Consider the following 27,183-nt stretch of genomic DNA (forward strand, 5'->3'; position numbering starts at 1 on the left):
CTATTAAGTTCACCTAGAGAATAGCCACTGCCATTAGCAACGGTAACATGGAATAGACTTAGTTTTGGGGTACTTGCCAGGTTCTTATGGCCTGGATTGGCCACTGTTGGAAACAGGATGCTTGGCCTGATGGACCCTTGGTCTGACCCAGTATGGCATATTCTTATGTTCTTATGTTCTGTATGCGCATATACTCTACTACCGCTGGTGATGAAGACTTTCTTGAAGCTCCGGCAGGACCATGATTCTCGTGGCCCCCTGGTTGCCGAGAAGATTTGGTTTCCAATCCTTTGGGATCTCTCCACCAGGGAACTGATCAGTCTAGGGACCTCCCCCGACCTGATCACGCAGGATCGGGGCAGGCTGTGCCATCCCAACCTCCAGGCACTGTCTGACAGCCTGGATGTTGAGAGGTTAGTCCTGCAGTCCCTTGACCTCTCTGAGGATGTCTCTCGGGTCCTGATAGCTTCTCGAATGCCATCCACCAGAAAGTCATACACTCTGAAGTGGTGGAGGCTTTCCATTTGGTGTGAGTCATGGCTTGGATCCATTCTCTTGTCCTACTCCTAAGTTATTTGACTACTTGCTATCTCTTTACAGTGCTGGTCTGAAAACCAACTTGGTCAAAGTGCACCTCAGTGCTATTGGGGGCCTACCATCATGCAGGGGATGGTTCGCTTATTTCCATGCATCCTGTGGTGAGCTGGTTTATGTGGGGTTTGCTTCAGCTGAAACCTCCCCTGCGGCCTCCTGTTCTGTACTGTGATCTCAATGTGATTCGGGCTTACCTCATGCGAGATCCCTTCGAGCCACTGCGTTCCTGTGAGTTGAAATTCCTGACGTGAAAGGTTATCTTCTTGATTGCAGTTACTTTGGCACGAAGGTTCAGTGAGCTTCAGGCATTGGTAACATACTACCTTAGGCAGAAACCTAGGGTGGATGACTGATTTTCATCTCAACCAGTGAATTGTCCTGCCTACCTTTTTTTCCAGGCTGCATTTTCACCATGGCGAGCTGGCTCTACATAGCCTGGACTGCAAAAGAGCCTTGGCTTTCTATCTGGAGTGAACAGCAGGCCACAAATAGTCCACGTAACTCTTTGTATTCTTTGATAAGAACAGATTGGGCATTGCGGTCATCATGCACACGTTATCCAACTGGCTGGTGGATTGCATTTCCTTCTGCTATATGCAGGTGGGCTTTCACTTTGGAGGCCATGTCAAGGCTCATTCCATTCATGCCATGGTGGCTTTGGTAGCCCATTTGCATACATTTCCCATGGCAGACATCTGCAAGGCTGTGACGTGAAATTACCTCCACAAGTTCGCGACCCATTACTTTTTGGATAGAGATGGCCATAGGGACAGCAACTTTGGTCAGGCTGTCCTGCAGAACCTTTTTCAGTGAGAAACAACCCAACTCTTCCTGTCTAGGGCCCTATTTTTCGGGGCAGGTTTTTCCCTGCCATCGCAATTGTGCCCGTTAGATCCAGGTTTGGTGTCTGTGGATCTATATAAATTTGGGTATAGCCTGCAGCTTGGTATTCACCCATATGTGAGGACTGCCATCTTGCTTGTCCTGTGAGAAAGCAAATGTTGCTTACCCATAACAGGTGTTCTCAAAGGACAACAGGATGTTAGTCCTCACGAAACCTGCCCGCCACCCCGCGGTGTTGGGTTCATAACGTTTTCTTATTTTATTTTCGGCACTACCTGTAGCTTTTTAACAAGACTGGAGGGGGACTCTTGCTGGCTGCAAGGTTAGTGCCATGTTGGGCATGTCCAGTAGGGGCCAGTCAAAGTTCTGGAAACTTTGACAGAAGTGTTCCGTGATTGGGCTCCATCCTGTGATGTCACCCATATGTGAGGACTAACATCCTGCTGTCGTGTGAGAACACCTGTTACAGGTAATTAACATTTGCTTTCTTGAGTTATAAGGTGGTCCAACATGCCTCTGTTGAACCTTCCATCTCAACTTGATCCCATAATAACATTTAGACCATAATGACATTTAGACCCCTATGTATAGATGCCTATACTTTGTGCTGTTAATTTCCTAGGTGGTTACTGTTGTTTACTTGGGGGCTGTGTAAGTGGATCCTGTATTGAGAACTAGGGATAGATGGAGATAAATATGTTCTTGCTTAATTCTATTTTCTCTGTTCAGATCATATTTGACTCCTGTAATACCCATGATATGACTGATATGTCAAGATTATTCTTGTATTTTTTTAAATTGCATAAATAAAAAAAAAAAAGAAAAAACTTTGCGTTAATTCTGAATTCATTGAAGATCAGAGGGTACCATTTACTTTAATTCGGGACCTAGAAACATTTCCATCAATATTATATTCACTTTCTTGAGAAAATGGATTTAAGCATATGCTCTGTTTTGTAAAAGACTGCCAAAAGGTTCTATGTATCTGGGATACCTCCAATAAACCCTCACTAAGCAGGGTTTTGGACCTGTCCTCAATTCTATGCTTATAATATACATGAAATTCCTTCTCCCTTTTTGGGCATACAAAGTTGCTCTGCTGAAATCAATAACAGCTGAAATTGGAGAAAATGCACAGAGCATGTTTATAATATGACATCGGCAGAAAATATGGGCAAGAATCCAAAATGCCTGCCCACACTTCAATAAATTACTACCCTGCCTCCTTTAAAATTCTCTCAAAGCATTTTTGTGTACAAGATCCTGATAGTGGTTGATAGCCCACTAGATGTACAGTCTATTTGCAGTATGAAATGTATTATTTTTGTAATATGTAATGTATTGTATTTTCATTTATGTGATTTTAATGATTTAATTTTATTGTGATCTGCCTATGACAGGATCCTGGTATATGTGTAAAATACATTTTTAAATAAATAAATGAGACCTTATTCCATAGGTAAAAACAGTATCAATTTTTATTTGCCTAAAAAAAAAAAAAATTTTTTGCCATGGCTTAGGAGGATAAAAGCCATTACAAACTGCAGTCATGGAAAACCAGTATATATTGTAAACCAGGTGTCCCCAAACTTCTGATCACAGGCCAAATCCTACCCACCAAGACCAGTTTTCTGACCTGCCTACCTCAACCAAAAAAAAACAAAAAAAAACCCCCATCAGCATCATGGCATGTAAAAAACAAAAACTTCTGCCAAAAGAAGTGCCTGCAGCTCAGCTGGTGAGGCTGCATAGTTAGTGTCATGAGACAGAGATATTGGGACCCACACAGCATCAGAGGGGGACCTTCTGTGTGTGGAGTGAGGCCCTGGTATTGCTGCAGCGGTGCTTGTGGAATGAGGGCAAGGCTGGAGCCATTCCAATAAGAGAAGGGGGAAGGAGAAGTTCTTTTTGTTTTTTTTTTTTGGGTGGGGGGGATGTTGGAGTAGTGAGGAAGAGTGAAAAAGATGCTGGGGGGGGGGGGAAGTAGAGGGAGGAAAGAATAAGTGATGCTTTTGAGAGGGATGTTGGAGTGGTGAAGTAGTCATCCCTGGGAATATTTGATTTCCAGTAACACTGAGATTGTCAAGGGGTGAGGGAGGGGGCACAAGGGAGTGGAACCAGTAGCAGCATGTGCACAAACTCTTTCACACACACACACACACATATGTTCACGCAAACTCTCTCACATACATATACATGCTCATTTTCAAACACTCATTCCTCATTTGCTACATACATGCACACTCACATACATGCACACTCACATGCATACTCAACTTCTTTCTCTTCCACACACTGTACACTCATTATTCATCTTGATTCCCATTAGCCACAGCAGCCTTCTCTTCACCAGTCCCATGGGATCAATGCTCTTCTTCTTCCTTCTTTTGCAGCACAAGCCTGCGCTGCTCCCATTTCAATTTCCCAGGGCAGGCTTGACGTTGCTGGATCTGCTGAGAGGGGCTGATGCTGCCCATTTCTTATTCCCTGTAAGGGGTGCCAATGCTGCTGCTCTTGCTGCACAGGAGCCGATAATTTTTCGTAGTCCTTCTCTTTGCGGCCACGAAGCTCCTTCTCCTTTGGTCCATGCTGCTCCAGCTATTCTTTATTCTGGGTCTCCTTCAGCAGGCCATCCAGAGTTTTCAGGTGTTGGTCCAGGGACCTGACAATTTGTTCAGAATTCTGAGTCTCTGGGCCAAATCTGGAGAGTTCCAGATATGGGAAAAATGAAAGATGCTATGTGGGGAATGGGGAAAAGCGAAAAAGAGATGCTGTAGAGGGAGTGGAGCAGGGCAGAAAGATACTGTGGGGAAGATTAAAGGGTAGATGGAGAAGGATAGATGTGAAGGAAGTGTGAAGCAGTGATGCTATTGAGGAGAAACGGGAAGAGGATATGCTGAGGGATCAGGTTTGTGCACTTCCTAGAAATATTAGTGCCATTCTATCTACTGTGTCCCTGGGATACCTGCCTCTCCTCTTTCCGATTTAAAATTCTAAAGAAGGCCAGAGTGGTTTTCCTGATTTCCCCCCACCTCTCACCAGCGCACATTCATTTTGAAATATTCTATGTGGTCCTCACCATGAAAAGTTTGGTGACCCCTGTGCTAAGCCAAAAAACACACCACCAATTTGCCCTTGTCTTCTTTCTACCTTCTTAATAATAGCTCTCCTGCTCATGAAGATGTAATATTGGCTTTTCAGAAAGCACATCTGTTGCTTACTTTGAAAGAACAGCTTTCCATTATGCCGAAGCTAGGCTGGCCTGACAGCTTATACACTTAAATCAAGCCAAAATAGTATAAATAATATAAATATGTATGTATGTTTGTGTTCACTCAATTTTATATCCTGCCTTCCAACTTGCACAAGACAGCTTACATAGTTACACACAAGGTTACCCTATCTACCCAGACATATCATGACATACCATGGCAGCCTTCAGTGGAGCCACACCTGGAAAAGAGAGCACAATTACATCTGACAAGGAACTCATGTATTTAAGATGACTAATATCCTAATCAGCTATTTCATGACTTCACTTATATCACACACACACACACACATTCGCACCTACCCAAATAGATGTTAGGTGAACCATTGGTATACTGTGCAAGCTTTCTGAGATGCCGTATTTAGTCTAGACAATTTTCTGTCGTCCTCTTCTGCCTGCACAGTAACATCTTCTGGCCAAGGAAGATGGACACAGCCATTATGCAGCATGCAGCACACAACAAAGAGTTAATTGGTTTTGGATGGAGCTTGGGGAAAGAAGCATCCATTGTGGCCTAGAGTTCAGAAATTAATTTTCAGCAGGCAAAAGGTTCATACTGTAATCCATCCTCCCAATACAGCCTGATACTTGCATGCACCTATTTACACCCCTCCCCCACACTTGTACTGTAGAAGTAATAAGAGCCTCCAACCATACCAATTAATGGTTAAGAATATATTAATTACTCAAACTGTTGTTGATCAGATTTAGTTTTTAAGAATAAGGATACATTATCTAAAATTAGATTTTAATGCATTTTATCAAATAAAATATATTTTAATATAGCAGTTGCTTTAATAATTCAAGATAGAGGTACTTTCACAGTTTCTAAATTAGCACAACAGATTGTCGAGTTATACCTATAAGGGTCACTTCATAAGATATATACTTTTTGTTTCTATATATGTATATTTTACTTTTCTAAGCTTAAAGACTGAATCCACTTCAGAGACAAGCAATTAACTTCTGCCCTTTTTTACAAATGTGTCCTGTAAAATAGGAACATACACAGAGGTATTTCCTAGCTCAGAAGTTATAAGCAAAGATAGGAAACTGAAGAGAAGGAGTGGAATGGGTCAGTAAGATAGATCTGAATTTAATGTTTCCAGATATCACACACAATAAAATATAGCAGGGTGTGACTTGCTAGCATGAGACAAAGAAAGATCTGAGACCTGTACCAGAACTCAACACAGCATGGAAAGATGTCCAAACAAGTAATTGCAGATAAAAAAAACAAAACAAAACTCAAGAAACTACTGTGGACTTTTGTTAAATAGGCCATGATGATCAAATAAGGTATGACATGGACAGCCTTGTCATTAAATCAGATTTGAAATGAACTCTAGCCAGTTGGTAACAACTTGCTGATTTTGCATTGTCCCTCTGATTGTCATAAGCCTCAGTCATACTCTGAGATATCTGGAAGGCCAGTAATTCAGATTTCTATGAACTGGCTAACCAGTAAAAGAGGCCTAGCACCAGACACCAACCAAATATGGACAATCACTGCATGCAAAACCATCAGTACAGAAGTTTAAACCAGGAAGATCGCAAAAGACAATAAAAAGTGCTAGGAGCACAAGACATCCCAGAGGGTCCTGGCAGCACAGTTGCATGCCCTGCTAAAGACTTTGATTTGGCCAGACTTTTGAAGCAACTAAACTTCGGGTGATATAAACCCTAGATGTGGGATAACTAATCAGCCTCACAGGGTAACCACTTTACCAAAGTAAGCTTTAATAAATTTTGGGTAAATTTCTATTTTAAGTGATATTAATCTTTAGCTTAGAATGGCATGTTGTCTAGGAAAGAAGAAAAAATGAATGGGTATCAACTGGGGAGACTAATGATCAAAAGCCCCTTCTAATAAACAGTTGAGGAAGGAGATAATCTTTACTCCTATAAAGTAAGAGGAAAATTTATTAAACTCACACAATCACTTTTATACTATGACTTTTGTTCATTGAACAAGGAAATACAGCTTCTGCTATGTTCAGTAACATTACTAGCTTTACTTGCTTGTACTGGAATTAATTAAACCAAAAAATAGTTAAAAATGCAATTTAATATTGCTTGTCAGGAAAACTCTGCTAAGCTTGGGTATATTCTTATCTTATCTGAACTGATAGTGTGCTTTTTATGCCCCAGTAATTTGAGATTGACCAAAATTTTGCACAGATTTAATTTAGAAAAATGACATTCTATTTATCCCAAAAATAAAGATTAACTTAAAACCTTCTTAAAATTACTCTTTTCTCACACAGATAAATGGAAGTTGAAAGAGATGCATAGTTTCTCTCTCTGTTAAGACATTGTCATGTTCATTCGTTTGCAGCATCTGTCTTCTAACACCAAGATCAGGAAGCGATACAGGGAGGCAGGGTCATTGATGCTGGCCATGAGAGTGTCAGTCATTGGTATTGATGGGACTTTCATGATGGTGGGCTTTTTGACTCCTTTGTTTCAATCATTTTTATAGAAGTGAACCCACATAGTCATTGCATATGGATGAGGGCTTTACACAGCTTTTAATTGATGTTTCTCTTTTTATAAGAAATTAGTTCATTTTCTATCGAGAACTGCATTATATCAACATAACAGAAATACATGAGGACTGAAGAGTTGCCAGTGTAGTACCATTTTAAAAAAAAGGGATTCAGGGATCATCCAGGAAACTACAGACCAGTTAGACACTTGTGCCAAGTAAAATGGTAGAAACTATCATAAAAAGCAAAGTTGCTGACCATAGTTTAATGGGACAGAACCAACATAGATTTAGCCAATGAAATCTTGCATCACCAATTTGCTCCATATTTTTGAGGGCATAAATAAACATGTTGATAAAGGTGAGCAGTTGATACAGTATATCTGGATTTCCAGAAAGCATTTGACAAAGTCCCTCATGAGACTTCTTAGGAAATTAAAAAGTCATGGGATAGGGGCAGTGTCCTTCTGTGGATTGAGAATTGGTTAAAAGATAGAAAACAGAACAGGGTTAAATGGTAAGTTTTACCAATGGAGAAAGGTGAATAGTGGAATGCCTCAGGGATCTTATCTGGGACCATGGCTTTTTAATATATTTCTAAATATATTAAATATATAAAATAATAAATTAGGAGTGGAGGAGTAGCCTAGTGGTTAGAGCTATGAACCAGGAGACCAGGATTCGAGTCCTGCTGTCGCTCCTTGTGACCTTGGGTAAGTCACTTTACCCTCCATTGCCTCAGATACAAACTTAGGCCTGGATTCATCATTCATCACAGAATGATGAATCCAGCGAAAACAGTAACGTTATCGCAGGCAGCTAAGATACCGCCGACTTCTCCCTCCCCCGTCCCGACTCTTCCCCTCCCCCTAATTTGCATGCGATATGGCCTTATCGCATGCATTAGGGCCCTAATGCACGCGATAAAGCTTTAGTGAATGACCCCCTAAGATTGTAAGCCCTCTAGGGATAGGGAAATACCTACAGTACCTGAATGTAATCCACTTTGAAGCGCTGAAAAAATTGCAAAAAGCGGAATATAAATCTAAAATAAATAAATAAACGACCAGGAAATGGGAACAATGAATAAGGTGATCAGATTTGTCAATGACACCAAATTATTCAAAGTTGTTAAATCATAACAGAAATATGAGAAATTGCAAGAAGACCTTGCAAAATGGGAGACTGAGCATGCAAATGGAAAATTAAATTTAATGTTGATAAGTGCAAAGTAATGCACTTAGGAGTAGATTTTCAGAGGGTTACGCACGTAACACCCATAAAACCCACCCCAAACCCCCCTGCGCGCGCCAAGCCTATCTTGCATAGGCTTCCGGCGCGCGCAAAGCCTCAGGACGCGCGTAAGTCCCAGGGCTTTCCTGGAGGGCGTGTCGGGATCCACGCGTCATCAGGGGTGTGTCAGGGTGCGTGATGCGGCCGGCACATCATCCAGGAGCGGGGCCGTGGGCACGGTTTCGGCCCGAGGGCGTTCCGGCGATGTGGCCGTGGCCTCCGGACCGGAACATGGCGCGCGGCAGCCGGCTGGCACGCACAAAGTTACGCCTGCCTTGAGCAGGTGTAACTTTTGCGACAGAGGTAGGGAGGGGGTTTAGACAGAGGTAGGGAGGGGGTTTAGAGCGGCCTCGAAGGGAACAGAGGCAGGCTGTGCGGCTCGGCGCGTGCAGGCTGCCAATTTTGGGCAGCCTTGCACGCTCCGACCCCGGATTTTAATGGATACGCGCGGCTATGCGCGTATCTATTGAAATCCCGCGTACTCTTGTTCGCGCGTGCGCAGATTTATAAAATCTGCCCCTTAGGGAAGAGTATCCCAAATTATATCTATAACATGCAAGGTATAAAGGTATAAAGCTCTGGAATTTGTTGCCAGAGGAGGTGGTTAGTGCAGTTAGTGTAGCTGGGTTCAAAAAAAGGTTTGGATAAGTTCTTGGAGGAGAAGTCCATTAATGGCTATTAATCAGTTATACTTAGGGAATAGCCACTGCTATTAATTGCATCAGTAGCATGGGTTCTTCTTAGTGTTTGGGTAATTGCCAGGTTCTTGTGGCCTGGTTTTGGCCTATGTTGGAAACAGGATGCTGGGCTTGATGGACCCTTGGTCTGACCCAGCATGGCAATTTCTTAGGAGTCACCATTCAGGAAAAGGATCTTGGGATCATCATTGATGATACATTGAAATCTTCTGCTTAGTATGCAGCAGCAGCCAATAAAGCAAATGGAATGCTAGGAATTATTAGGAAAGGAATGGAGAATAAAACAGAATATTGTAATGTCTCTATATTGCTCCATTATGCGAGCCTATCTTGAATATTGTGTGCAGTTCTTGTCATCACATCTCAAAAAATGATATAGCAAAATTAGAAAAGTTACAGAGAAGGGCAACCAAAATGATAAAGGGATGAACTAGGGCCCTATGAGGTTAGGACTCTTCAGCTTGGAGAAGAGATGACTGAGGGCAGATATGATAAAAGTCTATAAAATGAGTGAAGTGGAATGAGTAAATGTTAATTGGTTGTTTACTTTCAAAAAGTACAAAAACTAGAGAATGCACAATCAGGTTACTAGGTGATAAATGTAAAACTAATAAGAATTTTTTTTTTACTCAGTGTATAAGTAAACTCTGGAATTCGTTGCCGGGGGATGTGGTAAAAGCTATTAGTGCAGCTGCATTTAAAATGTTTGGACAAGTTCTTGGAGGAAAAGTCCATAAATCATTAATAAGGTAGAGATGCAGAAAACCATTTCTTATCCCTGGGATAAGAGGTATCTATCTACCCCTTGGGATCCTGCCAGTTCTTGTGACCTGAATTAGCCACTATTGGAAACAGAATACTGAACTTGATGGACCTTTGGTCTGACCCAGTATAGTAAATCTTATGTTCTTATGTTCTAAATCCTCAAATCACTTTCCAAGCTCATTGTTACAGCAAGGCCAAAGGTAGATAGTCTGATGGCAGTGTCAAAAATGTGTTTTGTAACCTAGGCATACTTTTGTAATGCCTGCATTTCTCACTTCTGTCACATATAGAAGAATATCTATAATGTTTTGCTATCCTTGCTTTCATCTTCTTTGGTTTGGAGAGAATAAGTTCTTTTAAGATATGCTCACCTAATGACGTGAATTTGACCATACAGCACATACACACCCATATCGTCAGACATCCCAATGCATATAACCTCTCCACACTCATACAACTTGCATATAACAACCTTTATCCATAAATACTCCCATACATACTCCACCACAACCACATTCACTACATGCAAACACAGCTACATCCCCAAAAAACACACTCCTCAAACCCTTTTCATCCATATACTCCCGAAAAACAGCCACAGCTCACACATATATACCACAGCTACCTCTCTACATATTAAACACCCTCTGAATTTACTCATGGTATTGACAAATACATACTCCCATGGACACCCACCCATCAACACACACCCATCCTCCCACACCATCCGTTCCCTGCAGCACCCCCTCATACCAACTCTGTCTCCAAATCTGATAAAAGCATTCCCTAAGCCATGTTTCTTCATGCTTTTCATATTTGTTTTTAGTTGGAATACTCTAAGCTCTTTCGGATTTTATAGAAAATTGACCTGTATTGCTCGGAGGTAGATTGTTTGATGTATCTCATCTGTTGGTGGAGACAGAGGTCAGAGTGTTAAATTTAGAAAAATACAGATACAATTTTAATTGAAACACATGGATTTCTTCCTGAGTTCCATTATTTGTGAAGGAGAAAATCACTTTAAAATTGAAGGAAAGGGTTTAGTTCTCAGAAAAAACAGCGATGAAAAAGAAATTGTGAATAGGGCTATCAGCTGCAAACCCTCTCTGGGACTGGAAAAAGCAATTAGTAGAGACCAATCATTTTGTGTAACGGTCCACTAAACATAAATGGGTTTGCTCATCACTTTTGTTACCTTAACTCTGATTGAACTTCATTTCTTTCATCTGAGTTTAGCTACATAACACATGTTGAAACACCATTCTACAGCAATACCATACAAAGGAACATTTAATTTCAACTTTTTATTTGCTCAGTTTATTTTTTTCCAAATTCCAGAAACAGTAGGTAGCAGAGCAGATTTTGCTTCTCAGCAGCAAATTTCTGGGATAGAGGTCTGACCAGCACACTTTCCTAGGCTGTGTGAAAACATGAAGGCCTTTTTAACAGTGCACTGCCATGTGCATGTACACCTTTCTTGTTGATCTTGTTGAATAGCATGACAACAGAACCATTTATTCCCTTGTTTGTAAATACTTCTAATTACTTTTATAGATTCTCCATTGAAAAGCAGGGCTGAAGTAACCATGACACTTGCGGTGACATCAGTGCCAAACGGACCCTCTTCTTTAGCTCAGAAAAGCTTTACTACTGAGAATGTGCAGGAGTTCCCGCACGCTCTCTACTTTCTTAGCCCATCAGTCTTTTTTTTTTGTCCCTGCTTCTGCTCAGATGTATACTCTCTCTAATTTCTCCTAAACTTCTGCTTTTGCAGTTTTTTTGTTGTTGTTTGTTTTTTTACTTCTAATCACTTTTTGAGTTGATTCACTACCTCAGCAGCTCCTCAGTAGCATTAAACTGAAAAGTAAAAATTAGAGAAGTCAATGTGCCAGATTCCAAGGAGGCCGTAACCAATGACTTGAGGGAATCTGTGTGTGGTTGCAAGATGTCCATCACAGATGGCTACCATATCTTCTACAAGTGTCTGGTACCTGATCATAGCTAATTGCTAGTACATGTGTAGTTGCTTTTCTTAGAGCGGCGCTTTCTTGATCTCCTTTCATGGCAAATTGAGCTTGAATTCCTTGGCCAGGGCTTCCTCAGCTGTGGCATTAGACTTTGGATCCACTACAATCCTGGAGTCAAGCAACACTTGGACTCTATGAGTGAAGGAATGCGGTCCTCTGCGCATTCCCAGGCCTCCCCCCCCCCCCCCCAATAGGGCTTGTCAGTGCCAAAGAAAAACTGCTATTTAACTCATTTGGAGCCAAAGATGCATGTACCATCTATGCTGCTGAAAGTTGACAGCATCAGTACATCGGCCCCCAGCACCATCAATGCACTTGGCGCAGGAGCCGTCAGCAACAGTAATGCAGGTTGTGACTTGAGCAACGGGGGGCCCTGGAGGAGATGCTTGACAGTTACCTATCTCCATGTTGGTGATGTCATCTCTGTTAGAGGGAAGGGGCATCTCTGTTAGATAGACCACTTAAAAGTGAAGCAAGGATACCTAGAGAAAGGTAGGTTGGCTTCCACTGATCAAGTCTGAATGACCACATGCTGCTCCTTAATCTGGGCAATGGTTTCTTTGATCTTATTGCTGAAGAGATTGTCCACAGAACGTGGGACATTGACCAACTTGTCATGACAGTCCTCATGCTGGCTGCTGGTTCTCAACCAGGCCATATGGTATACTGTAATGGCTGCTGCAGAGGATCTTGCCGCTGTGTTAAATGACTTGCACAGTGACCAGATGAGATGGCCTTCATTCTTCCATATCCAAAAGAGCCTGCCAACAGCTCTCCTGCTCCTTATCCAGTGTTTACTAAAGAGTATGTTGGGGAGATACCAGTTCCAGAGTAGGTTTTCATGGGTAATGATTCAGATGGACTGAACCAAATCACGGTGAACCTAGAAGATGTGGTAGGCCTGATTGATAAACTGAAGAGTAGTAAATCACATGGTCCGAATGGTATACACCCCAGGGTTCTGAAGGAACTCAAAAATGAAATTTCAGACCTATTAGTAAAAGTTTGTAATCTATCATTAAAACCATTGTACCTGAAGACTGGAGGATGGCTAATGTAACCCCAATATTTAAAAAGGGCTCCAGGGGAGATCCGGGAAACTACAGACCGGTTAACCTGACTTCAGTACCAGGAAAAATAGTGGAAAGAGTTCTAACCATCAAAATCACAGAACATATAGAAAGACATGGTTTAATGGAGCAAAGTCAGCATGGCTTTACCCAAGGCAAGTCTTGTCTCACAAATCTGCTTCACTTTTTTGAAGGAGTTAATAAACATGTGGATAAAGGTGAACCAGTAGATGTAGTATACTTGGATTTTCAGAAGGCATTTGATAAAGTTCCTCATGAGAGGCTTCGGGGAAAAATAAAAAGTCATGGTATAGATGGCGATGTTCAAAAACAGAATAAAGAGACCAGAAGTTAGAAATGTGCAAGCAAAAACTGAACTGAAAACTGCAACAAGCCAGATCCTGTATGTAGTGCAACAATGGAAAAACAGTCGCTATCATTCCTCCATAAAATCTTAAATAAAGAAATCCAAAAAATATAAAATTTCAATTTTAATAGTGAAATCATACTAACAAAAAGAACAAATATTTCAAAACAGTTGACAAATAGAGCATCCAATTAAAAACTCAAATTTTTGTTTTAAAATTACCCGAATACCAATAAAATATTTAAAAAGAGCAGACTAATAAGTATTAAAAAAAAAATCCTATGTTCTTTATGCATAGGAACTTTTGATTTGTACCACCTTGAGGTTGTCATGGAGAAGTCAGGGTTAAGGATGCACACAAACTCTCTTCTCTCTCTTATACACACACTGTAACACACAACTTCATTCTCATATATACTCTTTCATATACACACTCACATAATGCTTACTTGACTCATAAATTTTATTTATTTATTTATTTAACATTTTTCTATACCGAACTTCATGACAGGCGTCATATCAGGCCGGTTTACATCGAACTTAGGGGTTAACTTAGCAAAAAACCATATAACAAGAAGGCCGAAGCGCAGATACAAATAACAGGGAAAAGAACTTGGAGGCTAGAGTAGCCAGGAAATAAAGGACAGAAAAAACTGGAGAATGAACATGGATGAATATGCAGTTACTGGTTTGTACATTTAGTCTATTGAGCTAAATGGAAGCACTGTTGCGATGTTATGCTTGAGGGAAGGTTTGGACAAAAAGCCAAGTCTTGAGTTTTTTCCGGAAGGTAATCAGGCAGGGTTCCAGTCTTAGATCAGTCGGCAGGTTGTTCCAGATGAAGGGGCCAGCTGTGGAAAGTGCTGTACATGTTCACCGGCACACAAACACACTCATGTTCACAAATGCACACTGAAACACACATGCTCGCCCATACTCACTGACTTACATGCACATTCACATGAGTCACTCCAACTCTTTCTTCTCCCTCTCTGCCTCTAAATAAAAAAAAAAAAACCCCAAAACCTTCCATTGGTGGTCAGGCAACATTTATTTATTTATTGTATTTAGTTCACTAAATCCAATTAACAAATTGATCATTGTGGATTACATTGAAATACTGATAAACACATGAACACATTACATCACAATTTCAAAAAATTACACAATAAAACAAATTACAATTCAAACAATAAAAAAAAGATAGTGCTTTCTAGTTGTATTCAGGCAGGGCCCCAAAAGAATAGGATCTGAGTAGCTCCCTGTTGCTGCTGCTGTGGGTAGAGGTAGGTTGGAAGGCCCCGATGCTTGAGAGGGGGGAACTTTTTTTTTGTGGTGGGCTTGGGCATGAGGGTGGTCGCAGCTGAGAGCACTGCGAAGTGTTTCAGCCCATGGTGAGGCAGCGCCAGGAGAAGATAGGTGAGGCGAGGCAGCGAGAGTAGTTCCCATTGTCAGGGTCGAGGAGGGAAAGGAAGGTGGTGGGAGAGGCCCACGGAGCCACCTTACCATTGCTACTGCTTTTATTGCTATGCGCCATAAAAAAGTAAGGTGAGGCTCCCGCTGAAACGGTGGTGGAGGAGGGAAGGAGAGCAGCGGTAGCAGCCATGTATAGCTGGAAAAATAAGGAGAGCCTTGGGGGGAGCTGCAAAAAAAGCCATAGTGCCCCTGCAGGGCCTGACAGTCGCAGAGGCTCCGCAGACATGGGGCTGCTGCCACCAGTGCCAATCATGCGATTGGTCGGACTGGCCCACTGCGGTATGCCTGAAGCCCCGAGAAGACAATCCGCCCTTCGTTGGAGCAGTGGTAACCTGAGGAGGAAGCTGAGTGTGGTAAAGAGGTTGGAAGCAAGAGAATGTTAGATGGGCAAAGCAAGTTTGCTTGGTGGGTGTAATGGCGGACACCACCCCAATCTAAAAATAAAAAAGCAAGCAAAACCAACCCCATCCCTTGCAGCAATGAATCTATACAGGCAGCTCTTAGAACAAATTACACTAATAATCCCCACTCAGTACAAGAGCCTTTTCCAAAACTCATAACCTGAAACACCACATAACAGCCCTCCCTCCACGTCCACAATTTTGAAAAGGGTTGATCTTTTATCCACAGGCTACTTAGATGGCTTACAGAATATATCAAAATAGGTCAAGATTTTTAAGCTGACAAAAAGACAAAAGTAACTTTCTAGGTTGAGAATTTTAAAATACATATTTAATTTAATAAATAGACACAGCAACACTACTTCATAAATATTTCCTTCTAAAAATTGTTTAAAAGCTACACAGATAAAGGGATAGACATAATTGGCTTTCAAAAAATGTTCTGATGAAGTAGGCTCTGTCCTTGAAAGCTCATCCCTCAATAAATTGGTTAGTCCAGGGGTGGCCAAACGTTTTGCTCTTTCATGTGCAAAATGTGGCTCTTGCCCTCATGGCCACATGGCAAGTGAGTAGTGTTGCAGAGGACAGAGTCGAGGGACTGGAGCAAGAAGCGTACATAATAGAATAGAGCAGAGAAGAGCCATTCTGCGCCAGCCTCCTCTCTCTCTCTCTCTCTCCTGACCTGACAGTGCTGGTGGTTGCTGCAGAGACAGGAAGAAGTGGCTGAAGCAGGAATCAGATGATTTTCTCTGCTTATCCCTGCTGTACTACTCAGCCTACCCCAGGAAGGTGGTAGGCTGGAGCTGATAGGCAACAAAGAAGAGCCAGTCAGCTCCCTGCTCCAACCCTCCCCATCCTGACCAAAGCCCGACCCTACCTGCTGCCTGGAGTAGAGAGCATCCTTCTATGGTCTGCACTCTGGAGGAGAAGGACTGGAGTGTACAAAACCCTAGGACTAGCAGCTCAATGGGCTCCCATGACTTTGGATTTAGCCAATAGAGGGAAGGAAAATGTTACCCATAGCTCCAGTCAGGCCAGAATAATTTGTGGCAAAGGATTGGGGGAGAAAGCTGTAAGGGGGAAAAGGTGGTGAATGTAATTGAATACTTGGAGCAGTTCATGAAGTGGTACAAGAGGGGATGAATACTTCTGAGGGTAGTGACTGGAAAAGAGGTGAATGTTGCAAGAGTTAGAGAGGCTCATCACATGAAGAAACTTATGCTATGGGGAAGATTGGGGGGGACGGGACAATATTGTTTTCCTCCCCCATGTCTCTGATCAGTAATGAAATTGGATTGTTTGGCATTTTATTCCTCCCCAAGATCTATTCTATCATATGTTTTGTAACATGTTCTGCAACAGGAGTGAAGCGAGCAGGGCTTGGGTGGGGGAAATAGAGAGAGCTGGGATAGAGTATATGAGAGTCATGGTGGAGGTGGCATGAGAGATCCAGGGATAGGGATAGAAGGGGTTCAAAAGAAAGGGGAAAAGCAATGAAGAGTTGTGAGAAGGGTGGGGGGTGGAGTATGTGTGTGCAAGAAAGGCAGAGGTGGTGGTGAGGGTTTGTATATGAGAGCCAGAGAGGTGGAAGGGGAGGAATGGGTGACAATAATAAGTAGGTAGTGAAGGTAGAAGGGAGAGTGAGAGAGGGTAAAGGGGGAGGGTGGTAACAGAGCCAGAAGGGGTGATGGGACAGGGGAGAATGGAAGCTAATGCTGTGATGGCAAGGAGGTGTGTGAGAACTAGGGATAGTGATTTCAGAGAGACACACACACATGCAAGAAAGGGGGAATGCTTCTGGGGAAAAGAGGAGAATTTTGGGGGAGGGGTGGTGAGTGTGCGAGAGCCAGAAGGGTCATGCGAGAGAGCACTGGGGAAGAGGGGTCAGATGGAGAGAAAAAGGGGTGTAGGTGGGGGCAGAGGCAGGGGAGATATTGGTGGTAGACAGAAGGTAAGGAGGGGAGGTAAGAGTAGGTCAAGGGCTAGGGAGGGGAGGTATTAATGTTGGAGCCATTGGGCCTCTGTCATTGTTCTTGTTATGCTGGGGCTGATTGAGAGAGGCCGATGGGGACAAAAGAGAGAAAGAGACATCGAGCAGAGCCTAGGGGAAGAGAGAGATGCTAGTCAGACAGGTTGGGGACAAGGTGGGAGGGTTGAGAGATAGGGGCCAGGATAGGATTCAGAGACAGGTGGAGTAACTGAGAGCTTGGAAAGAGAATTGAGAGAGACTGGTGAGGACAGAATGAAAGACTTGGGAAGGGGACAGGGTGGAAGGATTGAGAGAGGCTAGTGGGACTAGAATGAGATTGTGAGAGACTGGTGGAGAAAGGGTTGGGGGGATTGAGAAATAGACTGAGGGGGGGGGGGGGGGGGACAGGACTGAGAGAGGTTGCTTAGAACGGGATGGAATTGAAAGAGAGAGAGAGAGACCATGGGGACAGGGTGGGTGGATTGAGTGGCAGGGCTCAGTCTAGGCTCCCCCCCCTCATCTTTTGAAACCTTGAGGCTCTTTGATACTGTGCATCCCAATTTCTTGGCTCTTTGGGTGGGAAAGGTTGGCCACTTCTGCCATACACTACAGTTGGGAAGAGGATTGTGTGGGAGGAAGAGGGCGACCTCTATTTTTGGCAACGTAGTAAAAGCCTGTAAGATGACATTGCTATGGCAACCCCTGCCTTGGGAATGATTTGGAAAAAAAAAGTCATAACTTGGAGGAGGGGGGGACGGGGAGTGAATGACTGAGTCTTCTGTTATAAGTGGTGAAATGTTTGTTTTTCTTGAACGTGATATACTGCTTAGGCAATCCAAGCGGTTTGCAGTCGATCACATAACCTTCAAGCCTTGTGCACGCATTTCTGGCTGTCATGCCACTTTTCCCGCCCCTGATACTGAAAGCATTTCCAAAACTTGTGGACTGGCGTTTTGATCTCATATGTTGGGAGGTCAGCAAACTCATCCCACAAAGTGTGCGAAAGCTCCCGGTGCTGGCATTGTGTGAGTGGGAGAAGAGTGTGCTGCTCGGAGCATGCGGGCGGGTGTCTCTGTGCTGGGGATTGCCAACCCCTGAACTCTGGCATCTTTTTCTTGGTCCCGTTACAGGCATCACAACGAGGATACCAAACGCAAGAGTCTTAAATTAGAGCTCTAAACTATTGTTAGAGGAGATGAGGAGACATGTTCTAAACTGCTGTAAATAGTCTGGTTGTGAATACAGGCATGCCAGTGTTTTCCAAGTTTAACTTTCAGGAAGTGAAAGGCTTTGGCTTTCTTTAAAAAAAAAAAAAAAAAAAAGTGCAAAAAATGCTTTAGAACACTAAAGGAGGGAAGTGGTAGAAGGAATATGACAAGATATAGTCAAAAGCTTAAAAGTACAAATAATGCCCAAGAAGCAAACCTTTTCAGTGGAAGGGAAGTTCCAAAACAAAAAAGTCATGATATGATAGGCAGCTCATTTGTGTGTAGCGTGTTTGTTTCAGGGGCCTCCCGCTGTGCAGGCAGAAATGGATGCATGCAGCGGGCAGCCCATCAGCCTGCTATGCAGCAGCGCTGGACAGGGTGGGCCTGAAGGGGCGCTGTGTGTCCTGCTGGTGAGTCGGTAGTGGCACGTGTGCTGCTGGAAAAATGGCACCTGTAGAGATGGGGGTGAAGAAGGCTTGAGGACGGCTGGAGCAGTGGCAGGGCCCAGTCCAGGCTTCAGTACTTGAGCTGGCAGGCTGTCTTAGCCCATCATTTTTGACTGGCCTTTTCCACTAGTTAGAAAGGGTGGTGGATGCATGGAACGGCCTTCCAACGGAGATGGTGGAGGCAAATATAGTAACAGAATTCCAGAAAGCCCTGGGATAGGTACAGATGATCCTTAAAGTGAGGAAATGAAGGGAGCGCCCGGGATCAAAGACGTTCTTTGGCATTGCATCATGAAGTAAATTGTGCAGCCTAGATGGGGGCCTTACCATCTTTATCTGCTGCTGTAGTCTTTTTCTGAGAAAGCTTTAATAGCATTTATTCCCTCGGACCAGGGCATTTAATCTCAGTTCAAAGCCTTCATTTTTCTCCTTGAATCTTGATCTATTCCACATAAGGAATAAGCCATTGGGTAATAGGGGTTAAGTGTATGTTTATAGTAAGAGCAAATTCAGTAACTTAAATCTTGAGTCTTTCTGATTAGACACCATATCTTGAATGCATGAAACCTGGGATTCGGCTGCAGGGTGCTGCTATTTTTCTCATACAATATATCCTGGATACTTTCCTTGGGAAGAACTTCCTTTGCTTGAACATCGGTATAATTGTAGGGCTTTTGGCTTTAGCAGAGCTTGTGAATTGGGAACATATTTGCAACGATGATCATCTTTTGTGGTTATCTATTGGTCATCAGAAAAAAAAATTCTCATGAAACTAAATTCCTGACTGGTTCTGTATTTCTTTTTCATATGCTTTTAATTGCCTTGGGATGTTTTGAGGGCTAATTTGGGATCATTTACAACTGTGATTTTGCTTAAATTGAGGGATTTTGTATACGTTTGTTTCCCTTGCAGTTTTGGCAAACGCTCTGCAGGAAGCTTCAGGCGTGGCTGTGAGTGCATTGTTTTAGAGCCTTCTGAAATGATTGTGGTAAGTGCCTGCTTCTTCAAACTATTTTAAATCATGATCTTCTTTTCTGCAGCAGATTTCTTTCCCATGGAAGCCTGGTGGCATACTCAAAAGTACAACTGATATTTTATGTAAAACATAAAAAAAAAAACCTCAGCTAATATTTTAACATCATAGCATTCAAAAGTTTAGGAGCTGCATAATTAGAATGAGTTTTTTTCTTTCAAAAAACCATTTACATGACAGTTTGCCTTAATACCTGGAGCATCAATGCTAGATTTTAATGTCAGGTAACATTAAAATGCACCTAGAGCATTGCTTGTTTTATTTTCTGCATGTTTCTTGCGTATTTGCTTTTCCTGTACCTTGCCATTTAAATAGGAGATATGGTAGTGGATCACCCAAAAATTACAGTTCATTTTTTGCATTAATTTAGTTGTGTTAAATTTGCAGAAGTAAAAGTCATTTCAGAAGTTGCCTTTCTATTCGATTAACATGATATTTGGAACTAGCTATTGAAAACTGCACACCCCGTCATAACTTGATGAAGGGTGTACAATTCTCAGAAGCTAGTCACAAACGTGTTAGGTTAGTTCATTAAAAGGTATAAGGCCTGCAAGCTGTTCACATTGCTCCAATAAGTGAAATGCAGTTTTTAAAGCCCCAGATGCAAATTCAACCCTCCTGGACACTAGAATTGTAATACTTTGCTCATTATCTGACTTCAAAGACAAATTGTGTAACTATAGGGCACATCTAGTTTCTACCCAGTCTCAAACTAGTGAGATAGTCATTCCTTACCCTTCATTCTTCAGTTGGGGGGGAATAAGGCAATGTCGCTGGCTGTTCTTATTGCTAGTATAGAATGTGTCCTGTAGAGCTGAAGCCTGTCTTTGATGTCAGTTCACAGGCTAATGATTTTGTTTAAAAAAAAACTTGGAGCAAGCCAGACAGGCACATCAATTATTGATGCATCAGTGATATCCTTTGATATTATTTTGGCACAGAGTTTTTATTTGGTACAATATACAGGAGGGGAAAATGATTGATAGTAAATACAGATATTTATCCCCAAGAGCAATGTTTCTGACCTGACAATAGGTTGCTATTTTTAGAAAGAATATTTTAAGCTGGATGGATAAAAATAATTCTCCTAGGACAAGCAGGGTGGTAGTCCTCACAGATGGGTGACATCATTAGATGGAGCCCGGCATGGAAAGGTTTTGTCAAAGTTTCTAGAACTTCGACTGGCACACTGAGCATGCCCAGCATGCCACTATCCATGCGCCCACGTGGGGTCGCACTTCAGTCTCTTTTTCTGCGATGTAGTTGCCTCACAGTAGTGGAGCTCTGCTCTTAGTTCATCTTTTTCAAAGTATTTTTCCCGGTCGTTTGACGTTCTTGGTGCCGGGTCCCTCTTCTTTGGTCGGTGCCGTCTGGCATGCTGTAGGTGTGTTAACATTTTTCCCTTCGTGTGGTTGATTCCTGGCAAGTCGCCTCTTGGTGACCGGCCATCGACCGCTCGCAGGCTATTTTTCATGGCGGCGTCCTGGTTTTTGCTGATGCCCTAGTTCCTGCGAACCATGTCGATTACTGATCCATATGAGGTATGTATCCTCTGCTGGGGGCATTGCACGACGTCCAAGGGTGCCATCTGTGTGACCAGATTGACCCCAAAGGCTGTCGTGCCTGGCTGGATAAGATGGAAAAGCTTTTTGCCAGAAAGTCTGATCCATCTACTTTGGCATCGGGGCATTGTCACCTAGAGGCCGAGGGGAGCCATTAGCTATGCCATCCCTCTCGTGAGAGAGGAGCCGGTGACAGGCAGTCTCAGGTGTCGTCACATTCAAGGATGTCAGGCTCTTCTCCTTCCTCGGCTCCGGGGAAAGACCGGGCCGAGCACTGAGGGAAATCCCGCAAACAGTCACTGGTCGCTGTTGCACATGGCGCCGGGACTGGTGCGGCATTGGCGGCTGCCATGCTGCTACCGAAGCAATCCCGTGGAGATCATCTATCAGACCCAGGAGTCCAAGGCATTCCCCGCTGATTGTGGTGCTGGGCACAGAGCCTCCTCGGGGCTCCGAGGAAGCTCTGGTGACACTTCCTCCTCCTCGTCCATCTGTTTTAACTATGGCGGACTTTCAGGAGGAGTTGGACCGCAGGGTTCAGCAGGCGGTGCTCTGAGCTCAGAGGGGTATCGAGCCGCCATTGGCACCGCTCTCCATGCCAGTGCCGGAGCCAGCACCGTCTCTCTTGGCACTCCTGCTGGAGCATCTAGACATCCTTCTGGGTGTACTTCTGATGCTGCCGGTGCCGGGGGATCATCGGTTCCCACAGAGGCCACCGATGGTGATTCCCATTATTGGGTCCTCTTAAGAGGAAGAATCTGTGCAGCTGACGGAGCCCTCGGGGTTTTTAGTGCTGCGGCCGGGTTTCCCTGATCCCATTCCTGGATCATCGGGGATCTCTGTGCCCTCGATGCCAAAACCGAGAGGCTTAGACAAGGACCCTCCACTCCAGTTCCCAAGGGACCGCAGTGAGGAGGAGGCCCCATGTGATCCCTGGGGAGATAATTCATCACAGTCTCTCCCCCATGCCCATGTGTGGTCTGTTCTCTCATCAGGAAGTGCTTATGAGAGAGCTCTCTATTTATTTATTTATTTTATTTATTTATTTAAAAGCTCTTCTATACCTTCGTTAAGTTAGCTAACCATCACAACGGTTTACAACAGGGCACGATAATGAATAAAGTAAGTGGTATAGATTACAATTAATCATGTGCGGTAACAATTCACTTCAATAAACTGTGTGTACATTAAGTTTGTCTGTAGGGAGCATATTAGATGGAAAGAATTTAACTTTAATGTGCATTTGTAGGTTACAAATAACAATTTCTAGTTTGGTGCATCCTAATCAATCAACTGTTTTTTTCCTTCTCTTCAAAGATAAAAGTTTAAAATGGTCTCTTTGGGCACCTTGATCTTTCTGCAAATAGGAGACTGGCTCTGCTCCCTCAACCTAAAAGATGCCTACGCTCACATTGAGATCTTCCCCAGCCATAGGAAGTATCTCCACTTTCTAGTGGGCAAGGAGCATTTCCAAGACTGTGTGTTGCCCTTCAGCCTCGCTTCGGCTCCATGGGTCTTCACCAAGTGCCTGGCGGTTGTGGGGGCACACCTGTGCCGGCAGGGAGTGCACATGTTCCCCTATCTGGATGATTGGTTAATCAGAAGCAACACCCAGCAGGGGGTGCTCCGCTCCCTGACACTAACTGCGTCAGGGAGCTAAAGCCTGTTAGCGTTAGTCTCTGGGATTTGTCATCAACTACCCCAAGTCCCATCTCAGCCCATCTCCACATCTGGGCTTTACTGGGGCCAGAATGGACACAGTTCAGGCCAGGGCGTTTCTGCCCCATGACCAAGCACTTGCCCTGGCATCACTGGCGGGTTTGGTCCACTGCAATCAGGTTTCTGCTTGCCTGTTGCTCCGTCTTCTGGGTCACCTGGCTGCATCTGTCCATGTTACCCCATTCACCTGCTTGTGTATGAGCAATGCTCATTGGACCCTGCACTCTCAGTGGCTGTAGGCAACCCAAGACCTCAATGCATGTGTCTGCATCATGCAGCCTCTTCAGGCCTCCCTGTCCTGGTGGGAAAATCTCTCCAATCTGGAGCGGGGACTTACGTTTCAAGCTTCCCCACACCAGATTGTGCTTACCACTGATGCAACCACCCTGGGTTGGGTGAGGCGCATGTGGACAGCCTCCATACACAGGGTCGATAGACGGCACAGGAAGCTTGCTGCCAGATAAATTTCCTTGAGCTCCGAGTGATCCGATACTCTTTGGGCATTTCGGGATCGTTTGTTCCACAAAGCTGTCCTGATCCAACTGGACAGTCAGGTTGCAATGTGGTAAATCAATAAACAGGGAGGCACGGCTCCTTCTTCCTTTGTCAGGAGGCGGTGCAGATATGGTTCTGCACCCTATCCCAAGGATGCTCTTGCAAGCAATTTACCTGGCTGGGGCAGAAAATGTGGTGGCGGACTGCCTAATTCAGGCGTTCAACCTCATGAGTGGTTGCTGGGCCCCAGTTAGACTTCTTCAAAATCAGTTGTTGAAAATATTGCCTTCACTGCCTCAGAAGCAGTAACCATAGAGGAGTGTGCTGCTGGTTTTGGGCATTGTACGCCTACTGCTCTGCTAATGCCAGCCTTGGATAGCTGTCCCTACCTTTCCCCCTCTGCTCCAAAAGAAGAGGGAAAGGAATAAGCAGCAACTGCATATGCTCTCGAAATTTCAATTGCTTTGGCCTTGAGCTGCCTTTCGCTCCTACCATTCTGTGGCTATGAGCATTTCTCTTCAATTTAGGGGTGGGATTATGTTTTTTTTAAATTGCTGTTCCTAGGCTGGGCTGGCTCTGCAGCAATTTCTTTACCCCTGCCAAGGCTGCCATTCCCTCCCCTCCCTTTTCCTCTGAATGATTTGATGGAATTTGAAGTGTGCTTCCTACTGGGGGTTTGGAATTGATACTGGACCCCACTCATTCTACTGTGTGGAGAACTGTTTCTTACACATATATATGATGTATATGTGCTGTGCTTTGTGCACTCAGTGTTGACTGAATCCTTTTCTACAAAAAAAACTGTTAAACAGATCCAAAAAGACTGGCAGCCTGGTAAACTCTTCTCCTCTTAATTCTGTCAATGTGCAGCCCTCACTGCTGTCCTATCTCAGACACTCAGATGAGTCAAGACAAAAAATCACTAGCACTGCTGCAATCTCCACACTTCTACCCTGATCCTCCCCCCCCAGAGAAGAAAAAAAGCAGCAATATAACTGCCTCTGTCTTTCTGAGTAGGACCACTGCAACACAGAAGATCAAAAACAGGCAGTGCCAAATCCAGCTTTTTCTAGGTTTTTAAATTTTTAAGTCTGAAACAGCTTCTCAGAACAAGATTTTTCCTAATATCTGCTAGAGGAAATAGAAGAGCTTCTTGCACATGCTGAGTCTTTTCAATGGGACATCCATGTCACTTGATCCAGAAAGCACTATAAGCTTGTTAAAAAAGATGCTGCACTGTGATTGCCATACAGGCAAGAGTTGGTTGTTATAGTTATCAGATTTATTTATTTTATTTATGGCTTTTCCAATACCTTTTTCAAGAGAACATTCTTGAACAGAAAAGAAAAATGAAATTTACAAAATGCAAGCAGGAAAATAAATAGAAACTTTCTTCAATTCCATAAGTTCATAATAGGAGATCCAATAAAAGGAAAAGCAGTATTAATATAGCGAGTTAATCAAATTAAGGGTACTCAACCTTCTAAAGGAGGGACAGGCAGAACTAACTTGTTCCCCCCTCAGACTGCAAGACCGGTTTGTCAATAAGGAACAGTGCTAATTGGGAAGGAAAGAAAAACACACACGAGAGGCCTTTATACTTTGCAAGACATTAACATGGAAATTTTAAAACAAGGAAAGCCCCAATCTGTAAGACTCTAGGTCGCATCAAAAGAAATTGTTGCCTCCTCTTTTGCATTTGTCTGACTTTAAGGTGGAGAAAAGATTCAGAACTGTGCCTAAAGCATATTCTTAAGATCTAGTTATAATCAAGTTCAAACACAAACATGAACAACATTGTGGCAACTTCCACAAGGTCACTGCCGGAAGTTTCCAGAAGTGTAGATATATCCATATTTGGTGTTAAAGAATCCATACCCTGAGAGCCTGCTTGATTTTCTTTCCTCTTAAAGGGGGGTAAATAATATGATTTGGATAATGGAGGTATTGCCGTCTCAGGAACCTTAGATGTTACCATGAGTCATTTCTTAAACATATCTTTTGCTGACATATGTGGAATTTTAGGAATTTTATGAAGCAAAGGTTTTTTTCCACATATTACATTTTCCAAATTTTCAAGTTTATTCTGCAAAAGTTGATTTTCTTTTATCATTAGGTCCTCAGTAGGCTTCGGTCCTTGTACCTCTTGGCTAACTTCCTCAAATTTCTTTTGAAAAAAGTGATTTGATTTTTCCAACAACCTTACTTTGTTTTCATTATCATTAACTTTGTCCACTAAGGGATTAAGTTGCAGAGAAGTTGAGGCTCTGAGAGTCTCTATAAGCCTCTCATATAAAATCAAAAGTTATCAAGTTGGGTCTTACCAGGGTAGATTGTGCAAAGTTTTGTAAGGGTCTTATAAATGGGGTAGAGAGAGATTCTACCTGGATCTGAAAGCTTCCCTCCATCGGTGAGCCAGCACAGCCCACATTGGAACTTTCTCCAGCATCTCCTCCGTCGCTTCCTGGATGGCCTGACCCTGCACGGGGTCACAGGGCATCAGCATCATCAGCCCCCCCCCCCTTCCCAACATCACATCTGGTTCTCTGGAGGTAGCCAGGTTTGCTGGTGGAGCCCTTACGATTGGGGAAAGGGAGGTTGATAAGTCCAGAGGGGAAGCCAGCACATCCTCATCAGCCTTCACATCCAAGGACAGCACTTCCAATCAAATCCCGCGTGAACGTGAGTGTCCATCGGGCCTGAAACAGAGGGGTACGATGAGACAGCTGGGTAGGTTCTCTCCTTTGCCCTGGGTTTATGGGCTGTATGCAGCATTTCTAAAGAGAACAAATCCTGCTCCATCAGCAACAAAAGGAAAAAATTCACACAGCTTGCTCTGCCACAGCCTTCTTGGATCTCCTTACCAGTTGTTTATTTACTCAGCAGTACACAGTCATAGACTTCAATGGGCCATAGACTTGAATGGGAAACCCAAACAAATGAGACAATGTTTGTTCCATTTGTGGGACCCACACCTGCCATTCGTTTCAGGGGATTCACAAGTGAAATAAAAATAGACTTGTTTGTCGTATTATATCCTTGATTCAAACAAATGCATATCTATAAAGTATATAAAGGCAGCATGGCTCCCCCAAGCTCTGCTCAGAAGGGCTTACGATGAAGGCAAGGTCCTCTTCACAAGCTTGTGGGTGAGTAGTGTTGCAGATCTCAGTATTTGAGGGTGAATGACCTATTGTGTTGGTCATTACAGGTGGACTATATGGATGAAAATGAAGAATATTTTCAACGCCAAGCATCTCATAGACAGTCTCGAAGGAGGTTTAGGAAAATTAACCAGAAAGGAGAAAGACAGACCATTATTGATACTGTGGATCCTTATCCAGTGGGAAAACCACCTTTACCAAGAGGCTATCATACTGTAAGTTACTCAAACCTGATGTGTTCAATTTAAGGAGGGATTAAATATATGTTGACATTTCACAATTCAGAGTGATACC

The 27,183-nt window shown here is 43.3% G+C and overlaps 1 protein-coding gene across 10 annotated transcripts in view; it reads left to right on the forward strand.

The window, feature by feature from the left end:
- RAPGEF2 (Rap guanine nucleotide exchange factor 2) overlaps positions 1–27,183 on the forward strand; it is a 624,821-nt gene that overhangs the window by 334,973 nt on the left and 262,665 nt on the right. For all 10 annotated transcript variants that reach the window (XM_029617182.1, XM_029617118.1, XM_029617324.1 and 7 more), the window contains 2 exons: positions 19,829–19,904; positions 26,937–27,104. In XM_029617182.1, the coding sequence (XP_029473042.1) occupies positions 19,829–19,904; positions 26,937–27,104 (244 nt within the window). The remainder of the gene's footprint in view (positions 1–19,828; positions 19,905–26,936; positions 27,105–27,183) is intronic.

The sequence above is a fragment of the Rhinatrema bivittatum genome, chromosome 1 (assembly GCF_901001135.1).
Source record: "Rhinatrema bivittatum chromosome 1, aRhiBiv1.1, whole genome shotgun sequence".
Taxonomy (NCBI): domain Eukaryota; kingdom Metazoa; phylum Chordata; class Amphibia; order Gymnophiona; family Rhinatrematidae; genus Rhinatrema; species Rhinatrema bivittatum.